Source organism: Apis cerana, linkage group LG12, assembly GCF_029169275.1.
Source record: "Apis cerana isolate GH-2021 linkage group LG12, AcerK_1.0, whole genome shotgun sequence".
In the NCBI taxonomy this organism is placed as follows: domain Eukaryota; kingdom Metazoa; phylum Arthropoda; class Insecta; order Hymenoptera; family Apidae; genus Apis; species Apis cerana.
Genome location: NC_083863.1, coordinates 6,954,141 through 6,978,966, shown reverse-complemented (window position 1 = coordinate 6,978,966; position 24,826 = coordinate 6,954,141). Strand labels below are relative to the sequence as shown.

Genomic DNA, 24,826 nt, shown 5'->3' with positions numbered 1-24,826 from the left:
AGAGAAGAATCCGATTTCACTCGGAGGTCGCTATCGAGGATAATGGACGAAACCACCCTCGAGAGCAAGGACACGGCCGTCGGGGATGGCAAAGCGAGGCAAAGACCGGTAGCGAGAACGATGATGGCGGTGGAAATGGGCGCGAGAGAAATAAGGGTTGGGAAAGAAGAATGGGGTTTGTAGCGGGAGAAGTAAGCGTCGGAAGTTTGAAGCCCTTAATTGCTTTTTAAAACTTTCAAGTTCGACTCGAACCCTCCGTTCTTCATCCTCGTCTCCCGCAACCTCGTCGTCGCACCCCTTTGCATTCCACTTTGGAATGTTCAATATTAGTTTTCCCTATCGGAGTTGCAAACACGTTCGTCCACGGGGGAGTGAAAGAGCTCGTCGAAGGTAGCCGGCCCTCTAAGAGGGTGGCGATGCGCAAGAAAAGCCGGCAGAAGAGGGGGAAAGACAGTCCTGGCCGTCGATAATCAGCAACCAACCCCCACCCCATCACTGCTCATCTTCCCCTTCCTCCTTGGTTTTTGCACTCGAAGCAATTAACGACGACTGGAAAAAAAAAGAAGCTACGTCCGCTTGCTACTTTCCTATCGGCTCGCCGATCTCGCCCCGCTTCGAAACTCCGCGGAGAGGAAAGTGGCTGGACGTTTTCACAAACTTTTCTACCCCGACTCTCTTTCTCTCTCTCTCTCTCTCTCTCGTATTTTGCACGTGTGACGCGATCTCTCGGACCAATGGACACTTTTATTGCTTCTGACGAAGTTTCGTCTCGCGATAGTGATGATCCCGATTCTCTCCGATTCGAGGGAAGGGATCCCTGTCCGATCGTCCGTGAAAACGGTTCATTCGAGACGTACAAGTTGATACATACATAAGAAGTTGGAAAAACAGGCTTCGATGTTTTCGACGAGCTTTTTTCTTATTTCTTTTTTTTTTTTTTTCACTTTTCCTTCGAAAAACCAAGCAAAATCGTAAGTTACGCGAGGAAACGATCCTTTTGTTCTCGTTTCGGGAATACACGTTTAATCTGCATCTCGATCCATATTGTATGAGGACTAGGATATTCTCTATTCAAACGTCCATTTGAATATACGGAAATTTCCAAGGGAAAATGGGGGCCGTTCCAAGATTCCTGCCCTTCCAAGCCTTTCGAGTCTAGGTCAAAGACAAGTGCCGTAGACGAGCTTTTTTTCTCGCGATAGGCGAGGTATCTAGGTATCTGCCTCCCTCGCACAGAGACTCAGACATCTCTCGAGGGAGGGGGAGGATGGGGGGCTGGAAGGAGTCTGTGGAATTGGAGCACGCCTTCTTGCAATTCGGTACCGAATGGTTAATCGCGAGGAGGTTTCAGGAGATGGCATTGCGCAAAGGAGGTGGAAAATGGAAAGGGAGAGAGGCGAGGAAAGGGAAACAAACGAACTTACGCGGAACGGGGCGAATCGCTTTGACAAAAGGCTCGTTCTCGCGATCCATTACGGTATTCGGACTTCTGACTAATCTCTTTTCTCTCGCATTGCCCCTCTGACTCCCTCCGGACCCTTTGTGACTTCGAACTCATTGTTACGAAGATATTGGAACTTTCTACCTTCTCTCTCTCTCTCTCTTTCTCGCTCTCGTAACACCGTTAAGCAATTAAATCGAAAACTTTTACGCCGTACCGTTAAAAAACACAATTAAAGCGGACCTCTATCTGGTGGTCACGTCGTTTTCAATTCTCAACTCTTATCCCCCTCTCCATCCATTCAAGCCAACGACAACGTTGAAAGGGAGGAGGGATCATGGGTTAAATCTTTTATGATTTCGGCTCGAGTCGGCTCGAAAGAAGTCATTTGCCTCGCATCGCGAACGATATCTTTAACTTTCCAAATGGGATCTCTCGGACGATTCGACGATTATTGGAAAGGATAATAGCTAGCTATGAGCTTCCATGAGATAGACGCATAGACGGGGATAAGGATGCGAGAGTGGTGAAAGAAGAGGCGAAGAAGAACGTGAAGGGGAAACGCGAGGGAGGGAGGGAGAAAGATTTCCGCGTTTCGAGAGCGAAGAACAACAAAGTTTCTTAATGAAGAATAACGTTCCAGGCAAAGGAAAGATATTTCCACTTAACCGGGAATTCTCTCGGCAAGTCTTTCCTCTCCTTTGCTCCCTGTCCACGGGAATTGCTCCCCATTTCTCCCCTAATCTCCCGTTGTTCCTCCCGAAACGTTAAGAATGCCCCTCCTCTCCACGGACTATTGACAGTACCCGGTCGAAAGAGTAGTATAACCTTCGATTCAATCTCGCGTTTTAATGAAACCTCTTGGAAACGAAATGAATTTTGACTATAATGGACTTCCATTCGATGGCTAAACTCTGTCTCTGAATTCCATTCGTGCCCTCTTCTCTTTTTCACAGGGAAACGTTCATAAACGTTTGGGAACAATGCGAGAATCAGGAAAGCTCGCTCGAAGGATATTTATGCAAATTTGAAATTTTTTTTAAGCGAAAGGAAACAATTTAATTTAATAATCATATAAAATTTTGTAAAGCAAAATTTCCTTCCTATTTATACGAATATAGCTTCTCGTTCGTTTATCATTTTCGTGTCTTTGCTATTACAAAGATCGAGAGAGAGGAAAAAAAGAAAGGAAAGATTCTTCTTGACTACTTTTTTATCTATCGTCTCTCAACACGCGACACGTTTAATTTTTCTTAACGATCGGACAAACTTCGATTCGAACGCACGAAGAGGAAAAAGCACGGAGAAGCGTGGCTCCGTATTACGTCGTCAAAGATGGTTTCCGGGCTGGGCCGATACCGTGAGATCGCGTGATTCAGTCAGAGCCTCTCACGCGATCCCCATTTCCTTCTACCGACCTTCCATTTCTTCGTTTAGAAATCTTTCGATCTTCTCCGCGAGATGTAGGTCGTCTAGATGGCTATTTCAGGTAAACGGCATCCACTTGTCTCGGCCTGGAACGAGCGTAGATGCACCGATACGTGCGAGCCATGATTCCTAACCTGGATCGATTCCGACGTCAATAGAGAGAGCGATTATCGAAAACGCGTGATTCTTCCATTGTTTGTCACTGAATCACAGCATCGTCGAGACTTTTCCTCTCTTCGTTTCGTGCAGAAATAAATAGAAATAAATCTCATAACAAAACTTCCAAAGAGGATAGAAGAAAATAATAAATTAAAGAAAAGAATCTGCTGTCGTTGTTCTAGTTCTGCTTCATCTCATAGATCCATCTTTCCAAATCAAATAAACTCTAATTAACGATCTCTCTGATCCAGACTTCGTCCCTAATAACGTGTTCTATCTCTCTTTCCAAATGAAACATTAACGAGGGTTCAATCAAGCGTGATTGTTCGAAATTGTGAGTATACCGCGTTCGGTCGCATAACGCGTTGATCGATATGCGTGTTTCGAGGTCGAGCTCCAGCACATCGATGTCGGTGGGGGCCGCGTGCCACCCCTTCTTTGCTCATTCGCCGATGCGGCGATTATCGGCGCTCGGTTCATCCCCGAGGCATGCCCATACGTAAAACTTTCGCGGAGAATGAAAATGGCGCGGCGCATTGATCGCTCGCACGCGTTCGCGTGGGAAAATTGGAGCCGCGGCACGTGAATAAACCGGACACACGCTCGTTGGCATATTTATTAAACGGGAACAGGGAACAGGCTTGGCCAAGTAATCCCGCAGCGAAGCGACGGTTTTCGCGGTAAAGCTGCGGGAACGGGTTATTTAAAAAACAGTTGGATCTGTGCTTTTTGATGTGTGCGTTCCTTTTCGATCGATGTAATTGGTCGTTAAAGGTGCTTTCAGAGGTAAAACAATTCCAATTATTGAGACCAAGATTCTTCTCTGTTTCTACAAGTTTATCTTCGATTCTGTTACGCACAACGGGCGAACAAACGAGTGTATGTAATCTTATTTTTCGAGGGGGTTAGTAGGTTTCATTCTCGTGATATGAAACAATACGAATTATTCTCTTATTAATTAATTAATATACTTACGCGATTATATCGATTCGTTCCTTTTTCTTTTCGCGAGTATATCAATAAGGTACATGGATTGCGAAATACGTGGCGGAATAATGAGACAAAGATGGAACCTTGGCTCCACGCGATGCTTCAAATTCTCTGCTCGTGGTCAAGAGGCGTATGCTGGAGTGCACGTGCAGATTTCATACACAATTTAATCGAAAATGTTAAAAACGAATATACTGGCGGCCCGCTACTAATTTCGCCGGCCTCCGTACAAAACCAAGCGTACACTATTTTGCGCTTGGATCGGCGCCAGCAGCCAGGTAAATACAACGTTTTCATGAAGATAACGTCGGCGGCCTCTCCACAGATACGCGAATGGCAAATGAATCCGCCCCGTGATTCTTATTTTTGGGATCCGCTCCCGTGGAACCGATTACCGGCTGGATTATCCGGACATATTTATCGACAGACAGTCTCTCTCTCTTTCTCTTTCCTCTCTCGAGATAGAATCGCAACGATTGTATGCACACGTCTTTCGAGCGTCGATCGATTCTTTCGCGTGCAACGAGAGGGAGGGAGCATATCAAGGGGGCGAGCAATCGAACCGACGGATTAATTAATTTCACCCCGATAACTCGGTGATTCGGTTGTTCGTCGACCGATAGAGATTGATTTCGAAGGTGAAGGTGGTGGATAAAGAGGGAGAGAGAGAGCGAGTCTATCTAATTTCAGACGGCCGGTATAATCGAATCGCGATAAATTCCACGCGAACGAGTCGAAGGGAAATATTCGTTTGCAAGAATAGGTCATCGTGATCAAACCGAGCCCGATCCATTTCATTCCGTGTTGAAACTCTCGATGCTCCATTACCGACGTTGACTAATCAACTTACGATTCGTCGATTTCGTCCGTTCCCCGCCTCTTGGAAAATAAAAACAGAAAAATGGGACGGAACGAGCGATGGCGCGACGCCATCGGGCTAGGAGGCGGTGGTGCAGGGGTGGCTTAGTCTAAAAGCGACCGGAGGGGGTAGAGTCTTCGATAATGGGACACAGGTTAACGCGGCGTACACGGGAACGCTTTTTCCCCTTTCGAGATGGCTCTGCCCGTAACTGCAATATACCGATTTCGGCCGGCGGCGGGGGATATTGCGAAATAAAAAGGGTTAAATTAAAAATTCTCGGTCGAGTGCGCCGGTCCTCCGGCCGAGGAGCCTCTGAGAATACGCCTGCGGAATTTGAACGTGAAAGAGAGTTTCCAACCAACCCCTCTCCCTCCCTCCCTACCTCTCCGCTTTATCCTCCTCATTCCTCCGGTAACCCGAAGGCTTCGACTTTTATAGCAAGTTCGGTATAAAAGACGGGCCTTTGTGCCTCCGTAAGCCGTCCTTATCGATATTTTTCGATAACAAAAATGAAGGAGCAGGTCCGTGGATCCCCTTAACCGGGTCTCGACTCTTGGCCAGAAAGAGAGAGAGAGACTCCACCATCGCTCGAACGCGAAATTCAGCAACTTTTCCCTTCTTTGTGTTCCAGAACGACACGATGCAAGTGGTTTGGCAATATCACGTCGAGGAGCCGGTGTCCGCGGCCGGAGTTTTGCCGGATCACGACGCCATCCGGGGATCGAGGCCCCTTTATCTGGTGCAAAGGGACGCTCAACCGAGGCCAACGTCGCGCAACCAAGAGGCCGAGCCGCCGCTTCAAACGTGGGACATATTGAACCAGCAGGTTGGTACCCTGTTCATTCTTGCTGGGCTCGAAGAACGCGGTCGATTTAACCGATCGTGTCACCGTTCGTATTCCGCCGTTGTGCGCGATGCCGTCGTGGAGCGGAACCACCGCGGTTGGTTGGTTCTTGGACGGGTCCGATGATGTGCGAAACCGACACGGGGAATCGCGTGGGCGGAAAATTATGGTGTAATACGAGCCATTGCGCGGCGGATAATATGATTATACGTGGAGGGAGGATACGGTGCGATGGAACGCGTCTTACGTATGCATAATGATAGAGAGGCAGGCGTAGGTGGTAATAATGTAATGGATAGGTGTTCGCCGGACTTTAATCGTTAAGGGTTAAGTCAAAAGATAGGTGAGAACCGGCCAATTTGTATTATGTGACTTGTACACTTGTATGAGTCGTAAGAGAAGATTTTATGAAAAAAGAAAATTGTAGTCTTCGATATTATAATGAATTTACCAATCACTCTCTGTATGCGTGAATTCGTTCGTTTAAGATCTTGTTACAAATTTGTCCTATAGATTTGTGTGTGTATCTGTCTCTCTTTCTCTCTCTCTCTCTCTCTCTATGTTGTTTATCCAATTATTCAAGGAACAGTTGGCACATAGTAACACAAGGCACACAGTGGCGATGGAACGAGCTTAATATTCATCGAGACGACGAAGGAGTTTCTGTGGAAAGGCGATTAAAGAGTTTTAATTACGGGCTGGAAACGTAGTGTCAACGATATCATATTAAACTCGATTCTCCGTAGAAGCTACTTTTCCAAAAGCTCCCCGTATCCGTGAGTTTACTCTCCACAGGGGAAGTCTGTCGGACGAAATGAATCGCGCCAGCTCCGATTCGTCGCTATGACACTCTGGTTCCATCGAACTTCGATAATGCCTTTGAAGTTATTAGACACATTCGTCCCGTAACCGTGGCTATTAAAATTTAATTGTAATTGAACGAGAACGCGGTGGAAAGTTTTCAGAGAAATTGCATCAGACGATGGCTGGTCTAATATCTTCGCGACGAATCTTCGCGCGAATTTTCGCCACGATAAATGGTCTTTAATTAACCATCTGTATCCGTAAAAATGCCAATCGTAATTTGGACAAATTTGGTATGAAAAGAAAAAAAAAAAGAATTCTTAATTTCTCTAATTTTAATATATATTTCTTGTTAACAAAATTATAAACTCGTAGCACAAAATCAAATATAACTTTATCGATCTCTACAATAATGGTTCAGAGTTTGATCAAAAATTAAATAAATTTAAAATTAGACAAATTTGATACATGTATATAAAAGAATTCTTAATTACCATTTCTCTGATTTTCCAAGTATTTCTTGTCGACAAAATCGCAATAAATAAAATCAAATGTAACAATCTTAATTCTGAAAAATCTAAGAATCAAAATTTCCGAAAGGGAACACCCGAACGCAATTTCAAACCCGCTAATTTGGCCGGTCGTTGGCAATCCGCCCGCGCGCAGGAGGATCATTACTCGTCCTCTTCGTTCTTTCGAAGGCGGCCCAGTCCCTTTCGTTTTATTGCACTCTAGCGGCGATACTCTTCGCGGTCGATTCAGTCACGCTTCTGTTTCGCCAACGCGTTTGCAAGCGATTCGAAGAGGAGGAGGGGGAGGGGAGAGGCGAAAGAAAAGGAGAAGAAAAAGGACAGGAAGAATGGAGACAGAGATCGAAGGCGAGCAAGAGGGAACGAGACGGAACGAAGCGTGGCACGGCGCGAGATGAATGTTCGAACCCGTTTAATGTTCAGCCTGGTACGAGTGGATTTTTATCGGATGCAAGCCGCGAAGCATTGTGCGCCGAATTTATGAGAGCATAAATCTTAACCGGGTCACATCCGGCAAAAACTATTCGTTCATTAGCGTCGCCGGGTCATAGATTACGGTTGGACGCTATCGCGGGGATCGGACAATGCTAATTCCACGGGCTGCCGAGCTTTTGCTTATAGTTTATATACACCGGCCAAGGTAGGGATGATCCGGTGTACGCGGATTTACTCCCTCCCCTGTTTCTGCGTCGACAACGAGCCAGGGATGGATCGATCATCCGCGCGAATAACGAAGATGAAAAACGGTCAATCCGTTCTCTGTCAGCCAGAAATACGAAGAGAGCGGCGTTGTAAGGCTGTAGCGAGCGAGACGGACGTCGTAAACACGGGGATTGTGAACGATTCGTGCAAATACGACAATACGAAAGGAGGAGACGTGCAAGTTATCAATCAGCTTAGGCGTCTTTTCGCGTTCGGCGAAAAATTTTCAACGAATCTCTTTCTCTCTTCATCGTTTCCATTCGTACATGCGACGGGGAAATTCGACGAGGATGCTCGCCAATGTACGTATCGCGATATCTGATAAATGGCACTTTCGATATTTTTGCGCGATTCAATCGAGCGACGCGTGTCAACGAGTCTGGTAATGGAAACGAACGAAGCTGGGTCCGGCATTATCAGAAAAAGGCCGAGTGATGAAATAATAAATTGGAATTACGGGGGGGAGAGAGGGGGGAAGAGGAGTGAGTCGAAACCGAACAACGCTAATTTCATCAGTTCTGTTTACAATTTCGCGTCAAAACGGGGATCGGGAAACTGGGCTGTTTCGATGCTCATCATGCTGTAACAAATTACCGCGTCTCTCAACTGGAAAGGAATTACTCGCTCGCAAATGGAACGATCCTCTTTTTCCTTTTTTTTTTTTTACTTCGATATTCAATGAAATTGGACGCGCTCTCGCCACGATGCTTTTTTCCTTCTCTCTGTGGAATCATCACCATGGACCGTCGTATCGTTGTACGTTCTCGCGAGAACAATAAATTTTAATAAAAAAACGAGAACGATTAAATTTTAACGTTTTAATGAGACGTCTACGTTATACAACGTTCCACGCGATCGTGCAGAGAGAAATTTTCAAGCGTTTTGATGTTTGTGCGATTTGTAGAAATACTGTTGTAAATATGCGTGGTAATACGCGGTTCGGATTCAACGTTGAGAGGCCTCGTTTAATTTCCAAGTTTCCTCGACCAAGTTGAACGGTATGCTATTATAGTGTACTACCACAACTAGTTTCCACTATCGTGAAACTCATACATGGGTTTAGTTTTCAATACTGTGTTTGTGAGATCGGAATCAATTCTACGCCACCAACTTGATTATTTATTCGTTATTACTCGATCAAATTATCGATTATGCAATTTTCATTTCTCCTCTCGTCTATTTTACGGGCAACAATTTCTTAAAAAAAAAAAAAAAAGATATCGTACTTTGCTACGATAACACAAGTCAAGTTTCTTCGAGACTTCTTAATTTCAACAACCGTCATTTGATTAAACCGTCGCTTTCTTGAAAAAACAAAAACGTAACACGATCGCAGTTTCAATCAAGTCAAGAAACTTCTCTTCATCTTCTTCTTCTTTTTCTTCTTTTTCGCCAAAGATACGACGACGTAACATTGTGCGTAATATCGCTTATCTTGCAACCATTTCTTTTCTCCGTTCCTTACTTCTTTCTCGTGAGAATGTTGTTCCCCGCTAACTACGCACGCGGAAGTTTCACGCCGAATAACTTTTGTATCGCGGCGAGATGAATATGAATGTCTGGAGGCGCAAAGAGAAAGAGAGAGAGAGAGAGAGAGAGGAAGAGAAACAGGCCAGCTTGTTAGAACGGATTTCGCATTCATTCCGGACCAACCACCCTTTCTCCGGCGATACTTTTTTCGCGGCTCACTCTCGAGTCGAAAGGGAAACTTCGCCGACGAGAGAGCGCCAAATTTGCCTCGGGCGGATGCCGTTTTCGCGCCTCATCGTCACCCTTGTTGCCTCGTGAATTTATATAATACCGCATCCTGTCTCCTTTTTCCTCTCCCCAAACATCGTTTGCATACCATTATCACGACACCATGGGATTATTTCGTATTTTTGGTGGCGAAGCAGTGTAGAGGGTGTTGGAGAGATGGTAGGTAGAAAATTTATGGATGAGATAATCCTTATTGGATAGCCTAGATCTATTGAGTTGCAAATCAAAACGATTCCACTATCGTTAAATAAATTGTTTGGAAGATATATAAATGCACGTTCGCGATTCATTTCCAAGTTAAAATTTGAGAAACTACCATTTGTCTTATTTTCTTTTATTTCGCTTCATCAGCGTTGCAAAATCGAATCGTAAATAAAAGCGTTTCCTTGCTTTTAAATCAATTTTCACGATCATCGTTCTCTAAAATTTTCTATCCCACTTCAACCCACGTCCACGAATCGCACGTGAATGAACCTTTCGTACCGAAGGGTTTAAACGAAGAAATTTCAGTTAACGTTTGCAAGAAACGCACCAGTTTCCACGAACTACCGAGTTCATTAGCGATGGCATTCGTCATCAATCATAGCCCGGGGTAAAACGTGACCGGTGAAAGGACACGCCATCGTTCTTCATTCCCGATATAGTTATTTCAGAGGATTCTATCTTGCTTGAATTTCTGTTATATATCTCCGCTGTCTCGCAGCACCGCCAGACACCGCTTCCAACGCTAGCCCTGTACTTTTTTTTTTCTCTCCTCTCATTTCTTATTTCCTCCATTCCTATAACTTTTCAACGGGTCTCTTTCACTCGCACTAATTCCTCCTCCGCATCATCAGATGTATCAGATGTCAGAGATTTCGAGATCGCGACGCGTTATTAGTTATTTATAGGAGCGCAACAGCGTGGATGGGAGAAGGAGAGGAGAGAAAAAGTTGGCGCCGCGATGAGAAAAGGGCGAAACACGAAGTGGCCTCGGCCGAGTAACGTAAAACGCGTTTTTATGTGGGCCGACGTTCAAAGGAAGCAACCCATTTGAAACGCATAGCACGCGGCTGGGATAATTATCGTCTCTCCTCTCTTTCCAAGAAATTCACGGAAACGGGAAGAGGGGGGGAAAGCGGCCAAGGATGAGACGTGTCACGAATCGCTCTCCTCCCCTTTTATGCATATTTTAATTCATAAACCGGGCTTACCGTGGATTCGTTTACGCGTCTTTAATAACGTTTCACCCAGGATTTTATCAAAATGAATTAAACGCGAATGCGAATGGAAAAGTTGTCGTTGGAATTCTATGCAAGAAATTTTTACACGAGGAATAGATGCATTTATTTATTGCGAAATAATATTATTGCAAAATAAAGATGGAACTATTTATATTCATTTCTTCTTTTTGAATATAAATAAATAAATCTTTTACATCGTAAAAATTTCGATTCCTGACAAACCAAAACACCAAATTCGTCGTTTACAATTCATCCACCGACATTTTCCAACGAAACGCGCACACACTCCGACTATTTTAAACTAAAATACTCGAAAAGTGGCAATCTACGCGTACCCTCTCGCAAAATTCCATACCAACTCTTCAATGTATGCAATTTCTCGACTTATCCTCGCATATCGAAACGATCACGTATCCTGTTCCTACCGCGTGTACGGAGATCATCGTATCGAAGTCGACTGAGGGAAATCGTTCGGCGGGAAACACAGGCAGAAGCCCGGAGGAATCGTAAACACGGGTCGAAATCTTCGCCGTGCCCGGGGCGCCGTTCACCATATTCGACCGCAAAACAATAAACGCAGAGTCGTCCTTCCCGGTAATCTTGACATCGATAATTTCGGAGAAACGCGTGGGAGAAGCCGGAGGCGGGCTCGAAGGTGCACGGCCGCGAAAAAAAGAATCGCAATTTTCTCTCGGGATCGCGCACGTACCCCGCGGCTCCAACCTTTCGTTTCCGATTTTTTTTTCTTTTCTTCCACATCTTTTTCGGGAAATAAAACGCACTACTCGATTCGATGAGGATTTTTCTTTCGGATCTCGGTTTTAAGACGCCCTCTCACTCGTAATCGCGTGGCGAAATGGAGGAGGAATCGTCTCCGTAACGTTAAAGATGGAATATCGAAGGCGAAGATTAAATTTGTTCAATACGCCCTTTGTGCCCCTTTTGCGGACAATTGCGATCCTCGCCAGCGGTTGGAAATTTACGTCAAATATCCGTCGTTTTATCCGATGTAATATACGCTTTGAGAATCCTTTTTGTGGTGGAAGCTTGATCGTTGAAAACGACGATAAGCTATCTTTTTAAAAAAAATAAGCTTGGAAGAATTTGTAATTTAAATTCCTCCATTTCCTTTCAATCTACACAAATTTAATTTTTCTCCCAAAAATTCACTTAGAATTGATTTTTTTCAAAAGGAAGCTTTTATTCCTTTCCGTTCCAATTTTATATTTATTTTCTAAAAATTATCTTTTTAGAGATAAATTAATATTTCTCGTAGTATTCATCTCGTCGAATTACATCTTATAGGGAATAATAAAAATTTCATGTTTCAAATGTTCGTTTCGAAGAGAAAAGAAAATGAAACACGAGGATACACAGACTTTGTCTGTGCAGAATCGTCGAAAACAGCGATGGTTCCGCTCGTTTCGCCGGGGAAACACGTCCCATGCAGCTAAAATCGTTGGCCGGGATTAACTTCGTCACGCGAATAGTCGGGGAAACTCGGTCGAAGATAGTTGCAATTAGAAAAACAGTTTGGAGGCTGGCAGTCCGAGGGATGGTAACCGTTGTACCTCGCTAAATACCACGTTACTCCATTAACGGGAGTACAGACAGATCCATACCGTTCCCTATCAGTTTCGTGCAGCATGGAGGATGAGCTTTCTCTGCTGTGCGCCATTCTCCACAGAGCGTTAACATTTGAGAAATTTTGAGAAAGTATTAACTCGAGGCTAACAACGTCCATCCTTGTCCAATCTCGATTCGTTTCCTCCTGTAGTGTATGCAATCATTTGTTTCAGATATATCTGATATCCTGTTTTATTATAAGGTTGCTTGAAGAAATTGAGAATTTTTATTGAGAGAACAATTTCTCTTCTTCTTTTCTGATATTTTGTATCGAGATTTTAAAAATTCGCCGATCAAAATTACTTTTGATTTTTGAATTTTAAATATTATTATCCGCATCAAACATGGGGGTTAAAAATAATCTGGATCAGGTGAATTAATTATTTAAAATAATAACAATCGTATAGTTTTCTTATTAAAATATGAAGTTTAAATTTTCAGAAAAGAAAAGAAAAAGAAGTATCTAGAGCTAATTTATCGTAAAAGTTTTTCATCTTCGAAACAACTCGCGGAATTAAGCTCGTTTAACCAACCATCGTGTTCGAATTACTTTGCAGGTACGCTTACCCAAGGGACAAGACACGTTGCTTTGGTGCCGCGTTCTTAGGATGCCAAACATTGATCACAAACACCACGTCGTGAAGGTAAGTTCACCTCCACAGCTATAACCTACTTACTAGCAGCAACCCTCCCACGCCGCGTCTTACGCATCCCTAACCCATCTAAACTTGATTAAACCTGGAACGTACGAACAGATTCCCGTCGACGTGGGAGCTGTCAAGCATCGGAGAGATCTCTCCGGTTTGTCGGCTCGTCGAAATTCTCGCGAATTTCTTATCAAGATTCAGAGAACGATCGTTTCATCCCACCATTTATCCTTAATCTCGCCTCCCATTACGACCGACGAATGATAGAAACGCGAATACCGAAAATACCCTTTCGAGAAAAGAAGGGGCGGAGGCGAGATTTATTGGAATTTATTTTTAAACACAGTCTTTTTTTTTCTCGTTTCATTTCGTACGACTTCGTATCCTTAGATGGTTCGTGTCTCGTGCGGAATCATTCGACGAATTTGTTCTCTATTCTCGGCCGTGACACGCCGAAAATTGGAAATATACGTCTTTCGACCTATATATATATTTTAAGCGATCGAACGAGAGACGTGTGACAGTCGATCTGTAAAATCTGTATAACCGCGAGTCGATTTCGCGTCAGTAACAGCGGCAAGATTCAGTATTGGAAAGTATTTCGGGATCTAATTTAAATTCATCTTAACGTCCCGCATATTTATCGTTATGTTAAATTATCGCGTCTAACTTAATTCCTAATTTTTCTTTTTTATATCCATGGAATGATATCCGAGATAATCCAATCGATTATTCAAACTCGATTGATCCGATATTTAAAAATAAACATCGCGGAAACAGAGGCGATATTTCCCTGTAATCGTGAAATCGCACGATATTTGTACTTCAATCGTTCGTGACCACATGTAACGCGATTTCAGAGAACAATTCTCTTCTATTCAAAGATTTATCCGTCGATTCATCGAGACGTAGATGCATACTCGCTAATACAGGGAACACGTGGTTAACATTCTTCCGAGCGTCGCGATTCATATCGATTCAAAGGCGCACGTCGATTCGTCAAAAGATCTCTGATTTTTATCGAAGATGCGCCTTCGCAATCGCGTTCCAACGATGAATTAAGTTCTTACGAGACAGCGGCTCCCCTTTTTTCTTTTTCCCTCCCATTTGTTCGTCTGACAACGTGTTGGATGTAACGCCGTTGTGTCTCGTTCCTTTTTCAGCACGAGCCGGTGATACAACCCGGAAGTCACGATTACCTGCATCACATGACTTTGTACGAGTGTCGTGGGGATCAGGGGCAATTGGAATCCGCAGCGAAAACGTCAGGCAGTGTTTGCTATCAGTCCAATCAGCCGTCTCTTCAATGTAATACAATCGCCGCTATCTGGAGTCTGGGCTCCGAGGTATGCTACGTGACACATTTAAATGTAAATTAAGAATTAAACAATCTTCCTTTTCGGGAGAGGGGGAGATCGAAAAATAAATTTCGAGGGTAAAAAAGACGACTGGAACGTTGAAGCGGGATTGATTGAAATTTATCAAATAAATTCGAAATACACGATATCTGGACCTGTAATTCTCGCGTAGAGAATATCATTTCAAAGTCGGTTTTAATTTTATTCATTTATTCGTGGATCTCTTTTCCTTCTTTTTTTTCCTTTTTTTTTTTTTTAATTATTCCACGTGGGCAGAAGTGGTTTCGCGTGTACCAGCAATTAAATCGTGACACGATGTCGCGTGTGAGATTAACCACGATCAGTCGCATCTTCGCAGGGTGTTCGTGTTACCAGTGACCACGAAGAAACGAGTTCGTAGCCGATCTCTGTCTCTCTCTCTCTCGCTTGCCCCCCTCCGCATTGGTATGCATTACACAAAACCCGGAATTACCGCGATATATACCCGCATCCCACCACCGTGTGTCTCTCTTATACTCGTCCCAAGATGATGTCGGATTAACATTCGTGGACACTGATTTATCCACCGTGTAATTATCCTCGGTCGGTGATTCAAATCTCGATTATATCTCCAATGATTTATACGCGCAATTAAACCACCTGCGCTTATTCCACTTTATATACATATTTTTCCCCTATTACGATGTAAATAAATAACGCGTACGAGAATAATTATAATTATTCTCGCGACGAAATTGATTATTTCTAAAATTTCCTAGACTTTTCTTTTCCCTTTTAACCAAAGATACACACCGATTATCCAAAATTTAAACAGAAATCAAATGTTCCCCTCCATTCGTTCCAAAAATCCTCTACTACCTCGACGAGCATCGTAAAAAATATCATAAAAATAAAAAGTGGACGAGAGAGCGGCATCGTTTCGAAAAGAACTCTGCCTCGAAGACAATAATTCATCGAGCGAATCGTTCGAAACAAGAAACAGCGTGAAAAATAACCATTTGTACCCGGACAAGGAGCCCTCGACGAGCGTGCCCTCGGCCGACCGTTTCATAAATCCGACCGCTCCCGATTCGTCCAACACGTTTCCAACACGGCGCATAATGGAGCGCGTTCGCCACGGTTTTTCTTTTCGCAGGGGTTCAATTACCCGGCCGAGGCCGGCTACGCGCTGGATCCGCACACGGGGCCGCGCTACTACATGCTGGAGACCCACTACGCGAATCCTCAGATGGACGCGTTCATAAGCGACAGTTCCGGCCTGCGTTTGCATTACACGGACAAGTTGCGCACCCACGACGCCGGCATCCTCAGCGTCGGTATCGACCCCAACTGGAGGCACATCATACCGCCAGGCCAAGCGGAGGTTGTGTCGGAAGGTCACTGCATCTCGGACTGCACCGGGCACACGATACCCAACAGCGGCATCAACATATTCGCCGTCATCATGCATACCCATCAACTGGGGAGGAAGGTCAGATTGCGTCAGATAAGATCAGGCGAGGAGCTGCCACCCATTGCGTCCGACACCAATTACGATCCCAGCTATCAGGAGTATCGGAAGCTGCAGAAGCCCGTCAGGGTCTATCCGGTGAGTCGTTTGCAGTCCCTCGTTTAAACGATTTGTTCCGATCCCAGAAATTCTGATCGAGGGAAATTGTCGAGTAATTTAGTTCAGCGATGTGTTTTGTGTAAATTTGCAAGTATTTTTGGAGACGAATCTTCAGGATAGGGATGAAACGTTTAATAATTCGTCTAACGTCTTTAATTTATCAAAATTAAAAATAGACGTCTATAATTTTGATTTATATTTACTGTGATTCCGATGGCACAAACTGAAAATCGGATTACCGATTTAAACGCCGATTTTCAGAAATTTTGATCGAGTACGATGGAGGGAATCAAGTAATTTAGTTCAGCGATGTGTTTTGTGTAAATTTGCAAGTATTTTTGGAGACGAATCTTCAGGATAAGGATGAAACGTTCGATAATTCGTTTAACGTCTTTAACGAAGTTAAAAATAGATTACGTCGATAATCTTGATTTATTATTATTATCGTATATATTCCGATCGATGAAAAACGATTACATTACAATCGATTCGACGATATTTTCGTTGCAGGGCGATCATTTGGTGGCCGAATGCACGTACTCGTCTAAATCGAGGCAAGCAATCACGCTCGGCGGTCTGACAACGAGGGAAGAAACTTGCCTGGTGTCCACTCTTTATTATCCCCGCATCGAGCTGTCGCTCTGCTACTCTCTCCCTTCATTACCAACGGTTCTGCAGAGTTTGGGGATCCAAAAGCTGATGCAGTGAGTATTTGTCATAACGTTTTCCAGCCCTTGTTTAAATATCGACAACGATTTTCGAAGCACGTTCGGATCGTTCACCCGCGAGACAAACGAGACAGCTCGGTCGATTCGAATTTTGCGAAATAATCACGCGGACGTCGCTCTCGTTTCACTTTCTTCTCTCTATCTTTTTTTATTTTTTATTTTTTTTCGAATAGAAAAAGAGAGAGCGAGAGACAGAGTTCAAAGACCGTTTCATATTAATTTACACGGGACGGTTGATACCACGTTAATGATCACGACGCATGACACCACCACCACCATCACCCACCGCACACACACACAAAGCTACGACCAGACGTTCGCTCCTTTTACTCTGATTACTTTAAATTGGCAATTAGGGACGGCGATGGCCCGTGCGTCACGACCGCCACGACCTGTCGTTAGCTCAACGAGCGCCGGTTATATTGCGCCAGACGCATCGTTTATTGCATTACGTAATGTTACGTGTGTCACGAAGACGCTTCCTGGCGACGTGTCACGAACCTTAATGTAACAAGCGTCCTGTTTCGCTAAACACACTCCGGGTTACATTGAATACCGTAGTTAAATTACTGTTATTACTACCACTAATATCGGCAGGTCGTTGCCTAGTTGGGTCGTTAACTCCGGCCAGAGATCATTGTCATCTTCGCGTGACATCGCGGTTAAATTGCCGCATCGGTCGAAGAGGGATGCGAGCAACGCCTCTATATTTCAATATAACCATACACCTGTTACCCATCCATTGTCCCGACTCGTTGTTAACCGAACCATCAAACTAATTACCCTCTAAATACTCGAACGATCATCTTGTTATAATTAGGACGGTATCCTTCTCCTTCTCCTCCTTCTTTGAAAATTAGAGCAATTATTCGAATTTTTTTCTTTTCTTTTGCTTTTTTTTCTTTTTTTCCGTCACTCGTATACGTAAAAAATACTCGAAAGAGCCGAGTGTCCCATTAAAATGGTTCCAAGCTCTCTTTTATTTTACCACCAATGCCTCCACCTTGAGAAAACGTTCGCCAAGAAAATTTCCGTCCAAGAAAGAAAATTCATGCACAACGTGCATTTTCTCCAAAAAGCTTTGGCAACAAGCTTTGTTTCCGCAAACGAGCGTGCATTCGCGATGCGGGTCACGAGAGCGCATCCGTCCCTAGCGTGAAACTTCTCCACGATGAATATATATATATATATATGTACATATAGGTCGAACGAGATCCTTCAGGGCAGCATCCTTTTCGTTACAGGGGTTCCAGCCCGGTAAAGATTCAAGAACCGCAAAAGTTGGCCGGCATGACGTTGGAGGAACGTTTGCTCAGCTACGACTGGGAGAGCAGTTTTCAGAGCTTTCAGGAAGCTACTCGGGGCGGCACCTTTAAACCCCTTTGCTGGACGAACAAGGGGGAACTGGCCGGCATGGACAGCCTGGAAGTCCATTATCCAAGGATCCTGAGGCCGTACGAGGAGGTGGCCCTTCCATGCTCGAAGAAACCTCTCAGGAACAAGTTGTCGTTAATGCTGAGCGAGGACGAGGACATCGGTGCACCCGTGGACCCGGACAGTGACGAGACGAACGCAGTCGAGCGTGGACAATTGGTGCGCAGCAAAGTGTCACGAAGCAGTGACGGACCAACGGGCGGAAGTTCCTCGACCAGGTCGATACCTACGATCGTTACGCTCGCCACCTTGGCGATCATCGTCACAGCCGCGTTCAGGTGAACACTGGCTGGTCGTCTTGCGCGCCGATCGAACGAGAACCGATCGATTTCGTTTATCTAGGACGGCCGTTTTATCTTCTTGTTGATCAAGCTGAGGATCGGGGAGGTGGATTCATATGTAAGTACGTATGCACCGGTGTGTACCCTCTCACGCGTCACGTGGATTAAACAACTATTATCACGTGGCTCGTTTCATCAACCAGAGATCGTTGAATGAGGACAAGGTAGATGATTTATATAATATATAGGGTTCCTCCTCCCCCCGCCCCCTCTCCTTCCTAGAGTTTGAGTCTACGCATTTGACGACACGGTCTGTCGTTGAACTGATCGTGATTTTTTTTTCTTTTTTACCTTCTTTTTGTAAAACAATGAACACGTTCTGTGAATAAATAAGAAAGGAATAAGTAATGTACGAGATAGCGCGGGAGAAGAGAAATATTTTTCGATGTGGCCTCGAGTCGTGATCGCGTATAATAATCACGACGAAGAAGTTGATATAGATGATGATTGCCAAATATATATTTTCCCTCGATGAAGCTGTTTCTTCGAAGAGCTTCTAGGATCTACGATGTCCTCAATCAAAGATCGACCTCCCTTTCTCGCGATCTCTGCTCGTGCACCGTATTGTTACTATGTATATCGCGTGCTTGCGCAGGACCAATTCCCTCCTTTGGATATCTTTCGAGTTTGAATACTCGTTATTCTTTTTTTTACCGGATTATGTACTTCGAATACCCTTCGATTCGTTTCTTTATTAGCTACTGAGTCTAATCTCTCTCGCGATTGGTAACCCGCGCACCGTGTATATAATGGCAAACTGCAGAGATAGACCCGTAGCTGGACGAAAAAGGGTATTCGTATCGACGGCGTACATGATAAAATGAAAACTTTCATTCGTTGGGAAACAATGATCGATTCGCAATCAGAATTGATTTTCCGATTTTCGATTCCGGTTAGTCGCGTAGCATTTCGCTTCGTATTTCGTTTCCAGGATACGTGGCCGATACGATCAAAGAAGGTCAGTGTAGAAATCCTGGAACGAATTGCATTTTCTGTCGTAACGTTAACACGGTTGACGTTTGTTCCCAGCGTCGAAACGGATGGGCTCCTCTTTGACAAGATCGGATAAAGGAAACGATGCGACGAATCGTGAATCAAAATTTTACAAAGTCACTCGTAGCATCTTCCTTTCCTTGTACTTTTCCATATCCTATCTTGACTTTTGTTTGGACTTATAACACTCGTCTCCATAAATCAACTTACTGGAAAGTTATTTAATCTTTCTCGATTTCTCGGTTATAAACATTCAAATGTTTGATCGTTTCGTCTATTCGAATAGATCTGCAAATTCTTAACAAATTTCAAGTATCTTGATAAAATATTATTTGTCAATTATCAGAAACGTACGTATAATTTCTATCCTTCTATTGAACCAAGAATATGGCGCAAGTTTGCTGGTCCATTTGTGCGAGCAATTTTGAACTGGCGACTTCGACAAGAGCGATAGAAATCGGAAATGTTCGGTACTTGATCCCACTTTAAAGGTTAACGATCTCCAACGAAAGATATCCGCGAGGAAACGAGGCTCCTGCCTGACATTAAAATTATTTTCAAGCTTCTGGACTCGAAAGAATTTATATTGTTGGCTGTTTATTTAGGCCACGAACCAAGCATGCAATCCTAGCAATGACAAAATTTCTAGAGAATATTTCCTAGCACCAGCTTTTCTAGCTTTCTCAAAAACGATAAAGTCACGGAGAATTGCTTGGTTCGCGCCAGAGACTGTATAATTCTGTTACTAATTAGATTTATACGAATAGATGCGTTTTTTAACGGAGATCGTATAAACGTTGGTCGATTCTCGCTTATTGGGGCTTTAATTATAAACATGTAAAATTCCATTATCCATCACGTTGTCTCAGAAATCCATTTTGTTTTCCTATTATACAAATTTCTATATGTATATTCTTCTCGAATATCTTTCAAAACGATTTCAATATAAAATCATCAAATTATCTGGTTCTTAGTTCTCGTTTTTCGTACAATTTCAAAACAATTTAACTTATCTTTCTTATTATTAAGAAAGAATTATTTAAAGAAAAATTGTACATTCAAATTCTCAAATTCATCAACAAAATCTTCTCGTTTTAAACAACGAGAACAACTTTCGAGACAGCTTAACGCGCATCATGGAATTATTTCCAGCCCCGTTCCGTGTCACTTGACCAACGTTTGTACCATTTCCTTTGTAATATTCTGTACAGTTTCTTAAGTGTAACACTCTCGTTGCTCGGCTGGCCAAGCTCGCGCCGGCGATTATTTATTTCTTAATTTAAAAGAAAGAAAGAAAGAAAGAAAGAAAGAAAAGAAAAAAAAGAATTGTATAGAGAGCGAGTTTAATTATCGCCGTTGACACACACTACGTTCCGCTCAAGTTTCCAAATATATATATATATATACATATGCGTGTTTTGTATTCAGCGCGCCGCACGTTCGCGAAGCGAATATACGAAGTTAAGTTTCTTGATGCGTTTCTCAACCGCCCGCTGCGGGACACTTGTCGCTACGAATGGCATACACGCGGTCTCGCATCGATCTACGCGCGATCGGTTTCCGTAAACGGAAGACACGTGCTTCCGTTTTTTTCTTTTCTTTTTCGCGCGATGATTTAAAGCGGTGCTTTGACTCGCTTCCCTGCAAGGAAGCGATCTACGAGTTAATCAGAAGAGTGAAACGAAATATTTTGCTCTTGGAATCTTTTTATATATCGATTGATACTCGAGATACGACAAGATAATTGTTTAATTGTTCGATTAAATATATCTTTGGTTGCGTTAAGTCGCCAGGAAATAAAGTGTATATACTTCGATTCGAAGTGTAAGGTATATTTGTAATATTTGTAAGAAAAAAAGAAATTTACGAAAAATTAAAACTCGATTTTTGAGAAAAATAATTTCTCCAATTACGAGGAATCGGCAGTCGTTTTTAACGCTATTCCTTTTCTCTCAAAGAAAATATCTATCGATCAATCGTATTCTCCTTTCTTTTTTTTTCTTTCTTCTTCCTTTCCCTCCGACATTTAAATTTACATTTAATCGAATCCACGTAGATAAGATAGATGGTTTAATTTGATCAAATTCTCGATCCCGGCTACACAATGTGTACGTGTGCACCTCATTTGACGCCAGTTCAATTGATTAAGCCCTCGCGAAGCACCACTTTAATTATCGGGGGAAAAAAAGGGGAAAGAGAGATGAAAACGAAGGAGCGACGACGTATGATATCTATGTGGGCAAAGGAGTGGACCCGCGCCAAGAGAGTACCGTGGATCGATAGAATGGCATTGTAGTCGAGAGGCCCTTAAACGCGCCGCGCTTTTCCTGAATTCCATTTGCATCGAGAAGAATGCAGCTTTCGAAGTTTCAGTGTGTGGTCAAAAAGCACGAGGATCGAGGAGCTTCGCGTCTCTTCCTCCCCCTTCCCGTCCCCTCCTCAGAAGAACGAGGAAAACTCGTGTTTTCACTATTCGCGTGTGCCTGCCCCTTCCCTCTCCCCTGTTTCGTTTTTACCCTGTCTGATCGGTCGTCGATTAAAATCCAAATCAATTCGATACCTCGTCCTTTTACAATTCATGACGACCGGTTGTCGATGATAAACCTCTCTCTCTCTTTCTCTCTCTCTCTCTCTCTTTCTCTCCCTAGCGTAGAAAATAATAATAATAATAATAAAAAGATAAAAAACCTCATTAAGTAGTCGGACTAATCGGTAAAAAAAAAAAAATAAAATAAAATAAAATAAGCGCGTAGCCACGTTTTACAATTTAATACTACGATAATTCGATAAATGTCATAGGGGATCTGTGTGTGTAGAGATCGTAGGAGCAGTCGAAGCGATAACCTTTCAACCCTTCGAGGAGAGAAACGTTAATTTTAGGCGCCGAAGGTCCGTTCCTTTTTTTTCCTTTTTTTTTAATCATCGGTCGTACGATACATTTTCTCGGCTCCGATACGCCGTACGATACTGCCAATCGTCGCTTCGCTAATGTCAGCGTTCACAATTTCGAAAGAAATCGAATGTCTCCTATTATGTTTCGTTTCCTATCGTGTTTTTACTTCGTACAACAGGAACAAGAAACGCCTTGTGACAAACGTGGACCCATCGAGTCACCATTCAACGTTGTTAACGCGTTCAAAACGTATGACACGCAGACCTAATAGTACGCAGCGAGTGCAGGTGTCCGAGGATCGTCATTATCGTCATCGTCGTGGACGAATGTTAACGAATGTTAACGATGCGTTAAACGACGATTGTAATAATTGGATCGAGAGAGGGAAGCAAGGTAGCGAGGAGCAAGAGTGTGTGCAGAGCGCGTGGATGGAACGATTTGCGAGAGGCGAGGAACCGCTATTTCCCTTAAACCACGAGTTTCTTCGCTCGACGTGACGTACGTGACGTGACGTACGATCGGTTGCGGGATAAGCGATGATTTATCATCGTCGTCGAAGGAACTCGTCGTTACACGATCGACCGTGCGAAAGGAAGAGGAAGGGTTGCTTCCGTGACTTGTTCCACGCCGCGATTCTTCGAGACGCGAATTGATTTCGCGTGGCGATCGTTCGATTGTGTCGAATCACCAATCGTTTGGGATCGGTATATGTTCGGGTAATTGGATAGCAAGAAGTTGCCGGTGATATGAGCAGAACAATCAAGCAAAGTGTCGCGAATAAATAATCATTTACGCTGGGGTAATCATGTTAGATATTATAGGGGACGATATTACGCATTTATATTACTCCATTGATCTTGCATCGTATGTTAGCTGGCCCGACATTCCCGGCATCCGTCGAGCTTTCGAGTGCAGCAAGATTCGAGAAGATTTTGAGAAGGAAGGATCGGAAATTTTCCTTTAATCGTAACCTTTATTCCTAAATAAATGACAATTCTATGTAATACGAAAGAACATAGGAGTCGAATCGACGTGCAGTACCTGAATGGAGTATGCGTGGAAGAGGAGAGGGAGGAGGAATTTATTAAATCCGATGAGAATCCATTTATCGATCTCTCGTCGATTCGTAATTGTCGTGGAGCGTGTCTCTGTACGAGAGTATTTTTCGCGTTCATTAGAGAGACGGTGTGTAAAAAGGAAGGAATCGACGATGGGGATCGAGGATGGGCCAGAGAGCTTTATACAATCGGAAACTCGGCGGGGCCAGGGAGTCGGGAAATGTATGTACTGTATGTAGAAAAAGATTAGCGAGCATCGAGCAACGATGTCGGTGGCCCATTAGCAGGACAAGTGGTGGGGCATGGTGATCGTGCGCGATAGGCGAGTGGAAATGAAAAAAAGAAGGAAAAAGAAGAAATAATATGGAATCGAGCGAATAGCGTATGCGTGTACATAGGTAACCCTGTATATAGTTTTTAGATTTAAATTATACGTCCCGGACTCTTCATAGGCACCTACACACACGTACACACACACACACTCGAATTCAGATAGCTAGCTAAATAGTGTCTTGTATCTTTATAATTTACATGTAACACGTTGAACCTGTATATTCTCTCTGAGGTGCGTGGGCGCGTGCCTTTCGTGTATCGGCACGCGCCCGCGCCACCCCGCGCATGGATCGTAACGCGTTTACCTGGGGCGTTCCCTGTCCTTCCATACCGCTCTTAGATTTATACCTAATTTACACTGGATATTAACGTCTAAACGCTACACTATCATCTACACTGTAACAAATTGTATTATATTTTATATATATAAATATGTAAATGTTTTTCTAAAAAAAAAAAAGAGCCCGTATTCTTCATTTTGCGATTCGTTCTTTCTATTCCTGTTTGCTTATCTTCTGGATAATTACTCTGGTCCTTTTTTCTTTCCATTTAATCGTTCGGGACAATAATAAAGAATCAAGTTTATTAAGAAGCTACGAAGGTAGTCGAGGGTAAGTACAATATTTATTTTCTCATTAATCTTAAATTTATTACGAAACTTTCTTAAAGACCAGCTTCTTAAACTAGCTTAGTAAACTTCTTTCTAAACTTTGGTAAAAATATCGCCTGTCAAACGAATACGTAATAAAGCACCGTGAACCCTGACTAATACGAAACAGGAAACAGGATGCCACAGCTTCCTTTATCCTTCCCTTTATTTCGTGGTATCGAAAACTATTAATAAAAAGAGCAAAATTTCAAGAAATTCTATTTTTCATCAATTTTATCCACTTATCCTCCAAAGTTCAACAATCAATTTACAAATTTCGACGCAATGCATCTCGAATACCTCACGCTCACCACTCTCCCAACCCTTACAAGTCTTCCAATTCCCTCTTCATCGATGAGAAAACCCAAACACTTTCGCGTGTATTGATCGTACAAACGAGAATTACGCACATACAT

General features: G+C 43.3%; 1 protein-coding gene across 1 annotated transcript; it reads left to right on the top strand.

The window, feature by feature from the left end:
• Positions 1–42: 42 nt before the first annotated feature.
• LOC108003835 (MOXD1 homolog 2-like) lies at positions 43–24,237 on the top strand. The gene is made up of 7 exons (XM_028669727.2): positions 43–175; positions 5,303–5,706; positions 12,925–13,011; positions 14,178–14,360; positions 15,508–15,960; positions 16,492–16,685; positions 17,954–24,237. The coding sequence occupies exons 1-7, from the start codon at positions 43–45 to the stop codon at positions 18,423–18,425; spliced, it is 1,926 nt and encodes a 641-aa protein (XP_028525528.2). The 3' UTR covers positions 18,426–24,237.
• The last annotated feature ends 589 nt before the right edge of the window (positions 24,238–24,826 follow it).